We start from the raw sequence: 13,660 nt of genomic DNA, 5'->3' as shown, positions 1-13,660 counted from the left end.
ATCTATTTATGGATAAACCCCAACCAGCCATGTTTGCTGGGGACACGGGGATTTATGATGGGAAGAGAAGTTGCAGCTGTTCCCGTTTTCCTTGGGTCCTGTCACCACACAGCCCTGGGCTGCTTTCCCATGGCATCACCAGCCCACGACTGCCGGGGTGGTGATGGAATCTGTGCTCCCTGCCAGCCCCAATCCAAAATGGGAATCCCATGGGTCAGAGCACAATGCAGATGCTCCCACTGGCACAGGCAGTGGGGTCTGGGGGTGTCCTTGGGTGCTGCAAAAATCACTCAAGAGCGCTGGAAAAAGAAAGTAACACAGAGGTGGATGGAAAGGTGTGTGGGAAAGGAAAAGGTGAGCAGGAATAAGCCAGGAGAGGTTTGGGCTACTGCCAAGGGAACATCACTAGACAGGCTTGCTAGAGGCACAGTGGCCAGCCCAGCCAGCACTTCTCCTGGAAAAAGGGACAGGATCCAATCCCACGATGCAAAACTGGCTGCTGCCTCAATGCAGGATACTGAAAAAGCCTTGGAAAAATTCCCACCAAGGTGGGAACAGACATCAGCAACAACAAAACGAGGAGAAATGAACGAGTTCACCAACTGGAAGGCATTTCAGAACCCACAGGTGGGTGACAATGAGGATGCTGCAATCCAGCAGGGTGGAAAAACCCCAACCTCCTAAAACCCAGCACTCAGGGCAAGGGTGAGGGAGTTATCACCTGAGCCCAGAAATGCCTGCAAACACACCCAAAAAAGAGCAACCCTCAGAGAGCCTCTTTTTCAACACCTGCCTCAATTCCTAATTTTCCCATTTTTTCCCCCTAAAAAATAACTCACGCCTCTGCCGTGTACACTCACCGAAATCGTTCTGCTTTATTGCATATTGCCATCTTAGAAAATGTACAGTCTCATAACATTACACAGCATTTCCCACTAGCTACAACTACTAACATCCTTGCACCTAACAGACTACCTTAGTCACTATGAAGCTAATAAGGTCCAAGACATAAATTTTTGTTTACAAATTATTATGGATTTTTTTGTTGTTTTGTTTTTGGCATTATTAAAAAAAAAATCATCTTTAAAATACACACCCAAGAGAAAAGAGTGGCTACTTACACCAGCACCAATCTAAAAGTAGTTTTCGACAATGGCACATGGAATTACCTGCACACAGCCTTTGTATTTATTTATAGAGATATAATTTTTTTTTCTTTTTTCTATTTTTTTGAAAGAAAACAAAGAAATGGCAAAGTCAGCCTGATAATCAGGCTGTTGTAAAACAACAACAAAAAAAAAAAAAAACCCAAGAGGTTTGGAAGGGCAAGAGGAAATCTGTCAGGAAAGGTCCTGATGTGGCACGGGGGTTGCAGAGGCAGGAGCTGGGGTGGGTGCTGGCACCCAGGGACCCCGGGAGGAGATTGCCCTTTCTGACCCCCACCACCTGCCCAATTAAACACATGTGACCAACCATTCCTTAAACCATCAGAAGCCAAACTTTTTCTTTTTAACCTTTTTTTTTTTCCTTCTTATTTTATATATTTTCAATTCCCCCCATAGTCCATTCCCTCAATTGTATCAGCCCCATTTTTTTTCAGCCATAAATAAAAAATATAAATAGAGGCACTTTAGTTAAGGAATAGTATTATCATTACCTTTTGTCTTTATTTCCCCCTCCTTCTTAAAGCAAAGTGCTTAACTCCACCTTTGAACATAATCTGCAGGTTTTGCAGCTGCTTGGCTATGAGGTGCTGGACCTTATTTTTGCACTTACCTGCTTTATTTATTACTGCTTTAAATGCTACTCAGAAAGTATTTTTTTTTCTTTTTTTCTTTTTTTTTCTTCTTTTTTTTAAATCTACAGTGCGTTAAACGTTGCAATGAAGAAAAGAACAAAATGGTAAAACCACAGCTCTTGACAACTCTGCTTCGAGAGAGATTTCACAGCTTTCACTCAGCACACAGACCCCGTGGCCTTCAGGTGCTTAGAACCATATTTTTTTTTATACAAATTAGTTTAAACAGCACTTTTGCTATACAGTACATATAGTTAACTGACATCCCATACCCACCAGTAATACCAATTATCTGACAAAAAAAAAAAAAAAAACAAAAAAAAACAACCAACCTTATTTCAAATAGTGTTAATATCTAGTGCAACAGGGACAAACTCATCTCTCCACAGGAAAAAGAACAAACAAACAAAAAAAAAAAGATCACAAAAGTATTGGTGGTATAAAAAGGTTTTGTTTTGCTTTCTTAAAAAACATACCACAAATAAATAAAAGTAAAAAGTAACAGTCCTCTATATACTCAGCATAATTTAAGAATAGAAATGTTAATATGTTAATGGTGGTTATTTTTTATTCTCCAATTCTTAATTTTCTAAACCCTTAAATTATTACTCCCTGAGAGCTCTGAATTACTTTTATTATTGAATTTTTTTTGTCTTTTTTTTTTTTTTTTTTTTTGGACTGACATTTGACAGGTAGTTCTGCTTACAAATTTGCAATGACAATGAACATCAAACCAGTCAAAAAAGGACCTGGCTAAGAGACGAGTGTTTCTTGGCATCGCTGCTTCTGTGTGTCCGAGAAAGAAAAAGGAAAAGAAGGCGGGTGAAAGCTGGTGGGTTTTACCCCAACCCCTTTGTATTTCAGAGACCTTTGGTCCTGACCCACCTTGACAGAGGATACAGTTTGTCCCATTGAACAGAAAGCAAGAACAAAAGTTACAACGCAAATGTTTATGCTCTTCGTCTCCTCCGAGAACCGAACCTTTCCCACCGTCTTGGGCCAGAAAACGTTGCAGAAGTATAAATACATCAGTGTGGCGTTACAGCGAGAAGCACTTTGGGGTAAAGTCTGTCCTTTAGCAAGGTGGCAGCAGGAGGAAAAAGAACATTTCCCAAGGATGACGGAAAGAGCATCGCCGGGAGCGCCCGCGGCGCCGAGCTCGGGAACCAGCGCGAACGCACAGATCTGCGCGTTTCTCAGAATAATCACAACCATGAGAGAAAACAAACAAACAAACAATGGATTAAAGTTCAGTCAACTTTGCTTTTTTTTTTTTTTTTTTCTTTTCTTCTTTAAACCGCTCGGCTTGTGTGCAAGGCGTCCCCTGCAAACGGCCCTGGGGGGGTCTGAGCAGGAGAGCAGCAGGAGGCAGCTTCCCCGTTGGCTTTGGGACCATGGGGACAACCGGCGGCTTGGGGTTGGGTCCTCTCTTGCTCCACGGACGCGGCATTGTGCTTGTGCATGGGGAGAACTACTTTTTTTTGGAGTGGGGAGGAGGCGGTGCTGGCACTCACCAACGTGAGCTGCCCACGCACCTCCCTCCACACCCCCCGACCCGACTATATACACAGTATCTACACACACACACACTCGCCCGCGGGGACAGAGAGTGTGCCACTGTTCCGCTTGGAATCGCAAGGCAGTGTCATGGAAACAACAACAACAAAAAAAAAAAAAAAAAACAAACCCAAAAACCATAGCCACTTCAGAAAGACTGACCCGCGTGTCTTTTGCTGGGTTTTGTTGTCAGTTTGTTTCTCAGAAGTTGAGCTTGGTGACGGGCCTCTCGCGGCCGCTCTCCGCCAGCTGGTTGGTGATGCGCTTGCGGTTGCGCTTGAGCTTGGTGAGGTCCTTGTCGAAGACTTCGCCCGAGCGCAGGGCCGACACCAGGTCGTCGAACTCGCCGCTCTCCTCCCCGGTCTCCTTCGCCTTCCTCGCCTTGCGCTCCCGCTCCCGCTGCTCCTTCAGCTGCAGGTCGTGGCGGCGGGGGGAAAGAAGGCACCTCAGTCTCACACAGGTGGTTGTGGGGGTGCCCAACACATGCATGGTGATCCCCAAACTCATGGAACGAGGGTTGTTTCCCACCCCAGTGCCCAGCACATGAGAGCTGGTCAGGGTTATTGATAGACCACATCCCTGGTCCTTGGAGCATCCAGTGCTCCAAGGCCAGGTTGGACAGGGCTTGGAGCAACCTTGTCTAGTGGAAGGTGTCCAAGCCCACAGTGATGGGGTTGGAAATAGAACTAGGTCACTTCCAGTCCAAACCATTCTATGGTTCTGAGATTCTGTGATAAAACCCATGGGCTGAGGGTCACAGCCCCCCATGGCTGCTGCTCGTGGGTCACAGCAGCCAACAGACAGCACCAGCTCTGCTGCACACTTCAGCTGCAAGACCTCCCCAACCAAGGTCATTAATCAAGTAATCAAAAGTGAAAAGCCATTGGGACCACAGAAGTTCCCTTCCCAGTCTTCAGTGCTGCCTGTGCCACCCTGACCACCATGGGGACATCATGACATGGTTGCCACTCCCAGATGCCCTGGAGGTGCTGCCAGACTTGCTGGTGTGTGCTCACCTGTGCCTCCATGCGTGCCCGGCGCTCCTCCTCCTCCTTCCTCTTCCTCATGTTCTCATTCTCCTGCTTGGCCTCGGTCACAGCTTGAAGGAACTGGTCAAAGATGCCAAAGAATTCGTCAGGCTGCATTTTGTCTGTGTCTTCTCCAAAGTGCTTCACAGCCTTGGAAAACTGGAAGAGAGAAGACAGGGGTGCATCAGTCTTGGATAAATCCACTGGACTGGTAGAACTCTGCTCTCTCAGAGCAGAGTGAAACACTTCCAGCAGCCACAGCACACAGCAGGGCTTTGCCTCATCAAGCCTTGATTTAAACCTGAAATAAATCACCTGATGTTACCTGCTGCCCTGCAAGACCTGGATCACTATCAAGACCCTTTTCCCCATCTTGCCTCTGGCTCTGCTGAGCCTCCCCTGCCCCAGCTCCACTTTATTAACTAAGCAGCAGTAAAAACAAGGAAGCAAAATATTGTGGGACTGAAGACATAAAACTAATAGTAAACACGGCAGGGGAAGGGAAACTTGCACTTTTAAGTTTTTCTTTGAAGTATTTTTGGGGTATTATTTATCATTGCCACATGCTCTGCTATTGAAACCAAATGTGTTGGTGAAACTTCTAAAAGAGATTTCTGCCCAGGCTCAGGCACAGCCCTGGGCAGGGAAATAGGGAGTTTTCCTGCCTCTTGTGCTGTTTTGCACACCAGTAATGTGAGGGAGTCGAATGAGGCCGTAGCAGAGGTCAGGACAGGACATCCACGATCTGCCAACATGTCCCGGTCCCCAAGCAGCCCCCGAGTTGTCCTTGGGACTGACACTCTTTGTTCTCACTTCCAGGCTGAAGGAGACTCTTTGTGCAGGGCAAGTTTGTTAAAATTGTGAAGGCACATTCTGGAGATAAGCATGCTTAAAAGAGAAGAAAAACAAAATCAAAGCACCAACAGATTTATTAGTTGCTTTGATATTGCAGGGTAGACCAAGAGGAACATTTTTAAAGCCTGCCTGTATGATTTAGTTTTATTTGCAGGGGTGCCCCTGGCTCTTCAAAAGACATTTGGTGAATTTTTATTTCTTTGTTTACTTAAGAGACTTAACACTTCAAGATGCAGGGAGGCATCTGAAAAGTGCCACTATATAAGTCAATATAATTGAGGTTAATCTTGCTGATTTTAATCAAGAGATTACAATTCTCTGCCATGTTACTAGAGATTCTGGTGGGGGAGGGAAGGCTGAAAACGCTCTCCTCATGTGATATAAAGTTTATAAAACGGGGATGTTTCTGCTTTTCCTAAGAGAAAACAGGAACACAACTTCAATCTGGACATGCGTTTAAAAAAAAAGAGCTGGAGCACTCCAATAGCCCATCCCTTCCAACAACCACGGAAAATTCCTTCAGAGTGGGCTTCCACAGATGCTGGGGACCACAACCAGACCTTCTTCTCCTCCAGATCTAGTCAAGTCAGCAGAAGATGCTACAGTTTGCAGAGCATTTGTCACCAGTCCTAACTCACTGCTGAGAATATCTGCCAGGTTACCATCAGCAGGCCAAAGGGGTGGCCTGGGTTAGCCACGGCCTCAGGAAGGTCCGTGGCAATGCCCAAGCATGGGTCAGAAGGACAATGCCAACTGGACAATGGGGACTGCCAGGGAGAAGGAGGTGAGGCTAAAAGCTCAGATCTCAAGGACACTGGTGGCCTTACCAGCTCTTTTGCTTCCATCAGGAGATCTTCGACATCCGAGAAGCTGAAGCTGGCCAATGTGATGAACTGGCTGACCACAGACACAAACTTGTCACCTGCCTGCTGAACCTGAGACTTCTGGAAGTCCAACTCCTTTGAGGGGAAAAAAAAGGTAAATCTGGTCAGGCCCTGGCTGCTGAGGGACACAAATACCACTGGCCTCTGGGAGTGTCATTGGGAGTGTGCCTGAATCAGTGGCAGGGGTTCTGCTGGCACCACCACTGCTGCTGCCCCTGCCGTGCATGACACCCTGGATTACACTGCCTGAAGTAAGCTTTTAGGCCAAATCCTGCAGGAAGGTTTATGGAAGCAGGATAATCCAGCAAGACAGGGAGTCCTTTGGGATACCTCCACCATTTCATCACTACTCCAGCTGTGCTGCAGAAGTGCTCCCCAACCCTCCGTGGTTTTACAGCCAAGGGCAGACTCCTCTGCACATCACAGATCCTCCTTGGGCATCGTCACTAGGCTCACTCAGCCTCCCTCGATGTATTAGACACAAACCATGCGTGTGCCTAATCATACACGGTAACTTCAGTGCCAGAACAGCCCTGAGAGGACAGGCACACGTGCAGGGCAGGAAGGAAAGGCAAACAGATCTCCAGGATGTGAGATAAAAGCAGCTTCACTGGGAGCTCCCTGGCCTGCCTCCCCAAGGAGCGATGCAGTGCTGCTCGGAGCCAGGCTGGACTATACTTGATTTAAATAATACTTACAGTCTCCACCGCTCTCAGGCCGCTTCTCAGAGTGTTTATTTCCTTCTCCAGCTCGGTCATGCTGTTGGAAATAGCAAGATGTTAATTTTCAGCTTTTCCTAGCAAAATCTACAGCTCTCTGACCAACTTGACCATGGTTTTCCCATGAAAAGACCCCAACCCTACCCACATTGCCACCTTTTTGCAGATCAGCGTGTCTCAAGCAGCAAATCAGGCTGACAGCCTCTAAGCTGGGACTATCTCAAAGTGGCTGCAGCTGTTTGTTTCAAAGCAAAGTGCTTTTCTGTATTTTTCATCAAGGGGACTGAGCAGGTTTAGCAAGCTCAGCAGCCTCCAGCCCTCTCCAAGTGAAAGGATGGCTCAGGAGAGTGCCTTGCTGGGCACAGATTTCTCTCCAGGTCCAGAAGTAGATGAGATCATTGTCCCAGTGCACAGAGAAGAGGTATTCAGGGTACCATGGTTGGGTGAACACCAGGCAAAGCATCCTTCCGAGGAGCAGTGAGGCTTTCACAAAGGGAGACAGCCCAAATATAGAGAAATAAAAATAAATCACCATGTCTGGCACTGCCTTTGCTTACACAAGGCTCAAGCCCCTGATGGGCTTCAAATTCAAGTGCTTACGGGTTTCTACCACTACTATGTCAGGGGAAGCTTTCTCACAAAGCCTCAGTGACCACAGGCTTGATGCCTTTCCAGGGGTGTCTGTGCGAGGGCTGGGGTCCCTGGAAATGCTGACGCTGGGTCATGGGGCAAGCATTCCTGGCAGGTTTAGTCTGGGAAAATGCAGTTTTGGGAGGCCTGTGCTCCAGCAGTTCATTACTAGCGGTGGGATTGACAGAGGCGGCAATTTCTGCTTCACAGCTGCAGGACTGGGGGGAATTCAGGGTTTTCCAGAGCTTTAGAAACTTTCTGGTTTCGCTCTAGATTGGAGCAAACCCAAATGTTACATATGGTGTCCAGTTTAGAGCGAAATGATAAAGTTTAGGGGGGTAAAGAAACCCTCTGTGCAGGCGTTTTCTTTCCCATACGTGTGTCTGTGCAACAGCTGCAGGTCAGCAGCATGGGAAAGCCAGAGTCTCCACCAGCATGGAGCATGTCCTGCTCAGCCATGCCCTCAGCTGATGCCTACAAACTGAGCACCACACACCCACAGAACCGTGGAATATCCTGAGCTGGAAGGGACTGACAAGGATCTCCAAGTCCAGCTCCTGGCCCTGCACAGGACAGCCCCAAGAATCCCACCCCGTGCCTGAGAGCATTGTCCAAATGCTTCTGGAGCTCTGCCAGGCTTGGTGCTGTGACCACTGCCCTGGGGAGACTGTTCCAGTGCCCAACCACCCTCTGGCAGAAAAACACTCTTCCCTGCACGCTAAGATTTGTCCTGCCATTGTGCTCAACCCCAACAGCTGGTGATTATTTTACATTTTATACATGAGGATCCCTGTTTTGTCCAGTACACATCTTCCCTGGGAACCCACCACTGCTACAAGAGAGCTTTGAGGCTTAGGAGGCCCTCGAGCCACTGTGAACTCCATGTATATTTCTTAGCATCACGGAATGGTGTGGGTTGGAAGGGACCTCAAAGCTCATCCAGTTCCAACCCTGCTGCCATGGGACACATTCCACTATCCCAGGCTGCTCCAAGCCCCATCCAACCTGGCCTGGAACACTTCCAGGGAGGGGTCATACACAACCTCTCTGGGTAACCTGTTCTAACTGCATCCTCTCTAAAGGGGTGCAGTTTCAGCCCCTTTTCATGTCCACAGCTAACACAAATGGCTGCAGAAACGTGTGATCTTTGCTGCTCACATCCCTGAAGCATCAAAGCCCATAAACTCCTGCTGGAGTTTAAAACCAAAACAGAGCCTCACTGATTTCAGAGGTACTTCAGCACATACTTGAGGGCTTTGCAGGGCAAAGGCAGATTCCTCCTAAACTTAAAGGTTCAGGCTGTTTTTAAGGGCTTTGCTGAAGTGGGACAGCCTGTTCCCAACAGGTCACTGGGCAGGGTTAAAAAGCTGGTTGCAAACCCCAGAAACTCCATGTTGGTAGGACAAGAGGCAGGCAGGAGCTGGATGCAGGTGAGTCCCTCCCAGAGCTGCCTGGTCCTGCCCGTGCTGCAGGCAGAGCCTCCCTGGCACATGAAGATAAACAGCTGCCCTTTATCTGCAGCCACACCGCAGCCGCTTCCTCCCGGATTACTTAATGCTCCATTAGAAATTAATTAAATGCTTTTGCGGTGAGATAGCAACAGGAAGCGGCTGCTCCAAGCAGCTCTCCTCCCCCAAGCTCAGAAGTTTGGAGCCTTTGCTGCAAGGGCTGTGATTTAAAGCTGCCAGGTGATGTTTGCTTCTGAGTGCTGGGCTGCTCTGGGCCAGCGTGGCCACGGCATGGGATACAGCCCAGCAGCCAGGATCTGGCCAGGAGGGCGAGCTGGGGTGAGGTGACACAGAAAAGCAGGCTGAAATGAGGGGAGAGGTGCTCCCAGGGCTGCCTCAGTGCCACCTCAATCCCTGCTTACTTGACTTTGGCTGCCTGTGGGATGTCTCGCAGCTCCTCGTGCAGGCGGAGGACTTTGGGATATTTCTTCTCCACAACAGTGATGAGATAGTGCAGCAGGGTGATGTTCCTAGGAGAGAGGAGCAGAGAGGTCAGTGTGGCAGCATCTTGTGGGGCTCATTGTTCAGTCAAAACCCCTGGTAAAACCCTAGCAATGAACTATTTGAGGATTTCTGCAAGGATGCTGCTTGATGCCTCTCTGGGGACATGGGATGGGTCTGTCCCATGCACAGCTACAAGACAGAGCAGCCTGGTCCCTGCAAGCAAGGGCTCTCCACAGGAGGAACCCAAGGAAGGTGACTTGAGAATCACTGCTCTTGTCCTCCACTGTCTTTACCGATGGATGAGACCAGGCAGGTTTGAGACCTGACCCAGCTCCTCTTGCTCTGTGAACAGAGCTCAGCAGGGCAGAGCAAACCAGGCAATGGCTGCATCAGTATGAGAGAATGGCAGAGGGAGTTCCTGTGGATAAAAGCCCCTGGGAACCCTTTCTCTGGCTCTTGGCATCTCCAAAGGGGTTAAAAAGCATTTGGAAGATGATCCTTCTCATCAGCCTTGGCTGCAGTTTAGCCAGCCCAGGAAGGAAAGGCTCCATCAATCGCTGTGCTGATCTGCAGCTTGGCTTCCCTTGAAAGCTGTCCTGCTCAAAAAAATTGGGCAGCAAGAGGAGGGGACTGCTCCCACCTACCCATGTCCCAGAGGTAATGCTAATGACCTCTGCATGCCCCCAACACCCCTGGGGCCCGTGGATGCTACCAAGGATAAGGGCAGGGGCTGCTCACTTGTCAATGCTGGACTTGGTGTCTGCAATCTTGTTGAGGCTGGAGATCTTAAACCCGAAGGCATTGCCCCTCTGGCCCTTGTTCATGTAGTTCCCAAAGGCCAGGACCACCTCCAGGAGCTGCTGGAGGCTGCTGCTCTGCAGCACTGCCTTGGAGCCAGCACGGATGGCTGAAAGCAGAGAGGGGTGGGACATTACCCCTGGTCACAACAGCCCACCAGCAACCCCTTCAGTACCCCCAAAGAGTGACCCTTCCCTTCCCTTCCCTTCCCTTCCCTTCCCTTCCCTTCCCTTCCCTTCCCTTCCCTTCCCTTCCCTTCCCTTCCCTTCCCTTCCCTTCCCTTCCCTTCCCTTCCCTTCCCTTCCCTTCCCTTCCCTTCCCTTCCCCTGCCAGCTCCATGTGGACCAGGCTCATCCTGGCACAGAGGATGCTCTTCCTGGGAGTGATCCCTGTGCTGGCACAAAGTCCCTTAGCAGCTCTGGTCACTTGCCTTCCACTTTGGGTTTGACCTCTGCAACTCTCTCTGCAAACTTCTTCTTGAAGTAGAGGGACTGCAGTCTTTGCTGATAATGGTTTATCCTGGAAAACAAAGAGGAGGAGCAGGCTGAGCTTTGCTGGCTCCAGGCAGAGCTCCATTGCTCACAGCTGTGCTCACAAAGCACGCCTGAGCCAGGGTGATTAAAAAATAATGACCCCTTTTCTCCCTGAAACTGTGCTGGGATGGGAAAAAATGACAACTGAAGCTACAGCTGTCCTGGGGTGGATCCCCGTGAGTTCTTAAGCACATGCTTAAGCCTATCCCCTTAACTCAGCAGGTTCAACAAGTGGATTTTTACACCCCATTGCTATGAACAAACAGTTCTTTCACAACCACTCCTAAGCAAAGGTGCTGATGAGGTCTGAGCTCCCTATGGCTTTGTGATGAGCTGCAGCTGGAGAGAGGCTCACCTATGACCAGAACTAATGAAACTGGACCTTCTGATCATCAGATTGATGGACTGGGCTGGAAAGCCCCTTTCCTGGGCAAGTCACTGATGGCTCTGCTCATGTCAGTTGTGTTTATGCTAACCAAGATCTCACTTGTATGCACATGGCAGTCTGACTTGAGTCACTTGCACCAAGGACCCACGGGAGACGTGCTCACACACAGAGCCATGAGCTACACTGTTGTACTAATCAGAGGTGACAAAGACATCACACTGGGTTACAGACCACAGGGCAAAATTAAAAAGCCCTGCTGGAAATCAAGGAAAACATTTGCATCAGCACATTGTGCTTTCCAAAGGGTGAAGGCATGGGAGCAACACTTGGGCGAGAGCCTGTGAAGAAGAAAGGTGACCTGTGATAGAAAAGTTCATTCTGAGTGTCACTGAGCCCCGAGGGCTCAGGTCTGAGCTCCACAGCCTCATCCTGCCTGCCTTTGACACTCAGCAAGCACACAGCACATCAGGGAGGACAGGAGCATTTCTATTTTTGATCTCCCAGTGCAATCTCCAATTGTAAAACTCGCTGACCTTGCCAACAAGTGACTGGCTTGAAGTTCAGCTAAGAAATTCAAAGAGCTCAATGCTCAGTTCAATTCAAATAAGGAGCTTCAAGATTTTAACCCAGCACCTCAAGAGGATGTGCATGCAATAGATAAGGTTATTCATCCCTGAAGACTCCTAAGTCTTAAATGATTGCTACCAGGAGCATGAAGAAATGACATTTCCTTTCTGCCTCATATAGTCTCAGGAGCCCTGGAGATGAGTCAGTCCTGAGGTGAGAAGTGGGACTCATCTACACAGCAGGGCAAAATGTACATCCATCAGGCCTGAATATTCATTAGGATGAAAGAGAAAGGAGCATTGTGCTATCATTCTAACAGCACTTCCCACCTGGGCCACAATGAATCATAGAATGGTTTGGGTTGGAAGGGACTGAAAGATCATTTAGTTGCAACCCCTCTGCCCCACAGGGACACCTTCCACCTGACCAGGTTAGATCACAGAATCTCAGAATCATCAAGGTCAGAAGACACCTTCAGAATTATCTAGTCCAACCATCAACCCAGAACCACCACAAAATCCATCTCCCCATCCCTCTCTCCTGCTTCTCTCCAGCTGCTGCTTGTATGGGAGCACAACCCTGATTTTAGGACCAGAGCATCGCAAATAATCCTTATGATTTGGAGCACCTCCTGTCTGCTTGGCCCGCTCATCTCTTGATGTGAAAAACAGTAAGAAGGACTTATTTCCCAAGCAGGCTCCATGGAACTGCCACCTCCCAATCAGCCTGTGCAGCCACTGACCAAAATGTGTCCCCTGAGCCACCAACCTGCTCATTTCGAAGAGGAACCGGTCAGCCTTGGCCATGCGGTCCAGCTCGTGCTTATGCTCTTCCAGCAGGTCAATGTCCCCCTTTTCAGGAACAAACTTCAGGAGCTGACCAGGAGAAAGCACAGCAGTGGATGTGAGATCCATACACACTTTTTCAGGAGCTAAAAAGTGATTTATTTCCTGGAGTCTGACACCTTTTCAGCATGTACAGACAGTGACCCCAAGGCACCTGTGAAATAAGTGTTATTGCTGTCCCTGTGACCTTCCTCACATTACTCCATCACGTCAGTGTCTCCTGCCTCTGCCCTGCCATCACTCAGCTTTTACAACAAATGAATTAAGTCTGCTCCAAGGAGGTTTCAACATCAGCTCTGCCAGAGGAGATGTCAGTCAGGGACTCCCATTTGCTGCAACTCTACTTATTAGCAGATGAAAATTTCATGAAATGAATCCTCCCACATCTCTGCTCGAAGTGCAATTACCAGCTCAGCTTTAAGGACAGGTGAATAATATGCCTCCAAAGGGATTCAGAGGGGGTGAAAATGGGATTCCCCTTTTGAGGACTGCAAAAACACTGTCAAACCTTTCAAAAATAAACCACCACTGAGCACAAACTTCAAGCTGCAGCCACAAAAAGACAAAATGGCCCCACCTCAGGGTCCCAGGGCAGGCCCAGGTACAGGAATGGCACATGGGGGCCATACTGCCCCCAGCACTGATGCCACAACTGAGCTGCTTTCCTACTGCTCCAGCCCACCTGGGTGGTTTTTCAGCATGTGGCTGGTAAATAATTTGGGGGCCAGCACACTCAAAGCTGTGCTTTTGGTCCCAGGCACTTTGCACAGCATTCTCTCAGCATGAGGCAACCATAAAAGAGCACAAGACACGTTGCCCACCTGTTCCAGCATGTCTTTTGGGAGGTCCTCCTGCTCATCCATTGTCAAAATCGCTCGTTTGATCTCGTCATTCGAGAGTTTCAGCCTGGGAGGTGGAGGGAAAGGAGAGTTATTCCAGCCCAGCAGTTGGGGAAGGCTCAGGAGCATTTCCTTACACCCCTGTGCAACATGAACAGCTGAACCCCCAGCCAGCAGCAGCGTCACAAACAGCTCTATCCAGCACATTATGAAGGAGGATGTGTGAGAAATGTGGTAGGGCTGTGCTCTGCCAAGGCTCAGCACAGC

General features: G+C 48.9%; 1 protein-coding gene across 2 annotated transcripts in view; it reads right to left on the bottom strand.

Moving 5' to 3' along the window:
* Positions 1-851: 851 nt before the first annotated feature.
* Positions 852-13,660, bottom strand: part of DAAM1 (dishevelled associated activator of morphogenesis 1) — a 91,301-nt gene continuing 78,492 nt past the window's right edge. For both annotated transcript variants that reach the window (XM_053946296.1, XM_053946297.1), the window contains 9 exons: positions 13,376-13,460; positions 12,478-12,584; positions 10,652-10,740; positions 10,162-10,330; positions 9,342-9,449; positions 6,821-6,881; positions 6,066-6,197; positions 4,372-4,542; positions 852-3,766 (listed from right to left, as the gene is read on the bottom strand). In XM_053946296.1, coding sequence (XP_053802271.1) covers positions 3,557-3,766; positions 4,372-4,542; positions 6,066-6,197; positions 6,821-6,881; positions 9,342-9,449; positions 10,162-10,330; positions 10,652-10,740; positions 12,478-12,584; positions 13,376-13,460 — 1,132 coding nt within the window. In that variant the 3' untranslated portion in view covers positions 852-3,556. The remainder of the gene's footprint in view (positions 3,767-4,371; positions 4,543-6,065; positions 6,198-6,820; positions 6,882-9,341; positions 9,450-10,161; positions 10,331-10,651; positions 10,741-12,477; positions 12,585-13,375; positions 13,461-13,660) is intronic.

This window comes from Vidua chalybeata, chromosome 6, assembly GCF_026979565.1.
Source record: "Vidua chalybeata isolate OUT-0048 chromosome 6, bVidCha1 merged haplotype, whole genome shotgun sequence".
In the NCBI taxonomy this organism is placed as follows: Eukaryota; Metazoa; Chordata; class Aves; order Passeriformes; family Viduidae; genus Vidua; species Vidua chalybeata.
The sequence above is the reverse complement of the archived record's forward strand: the minus strand, read 5'-3'. Positions and strand labels throughout refer to the sequence as shown.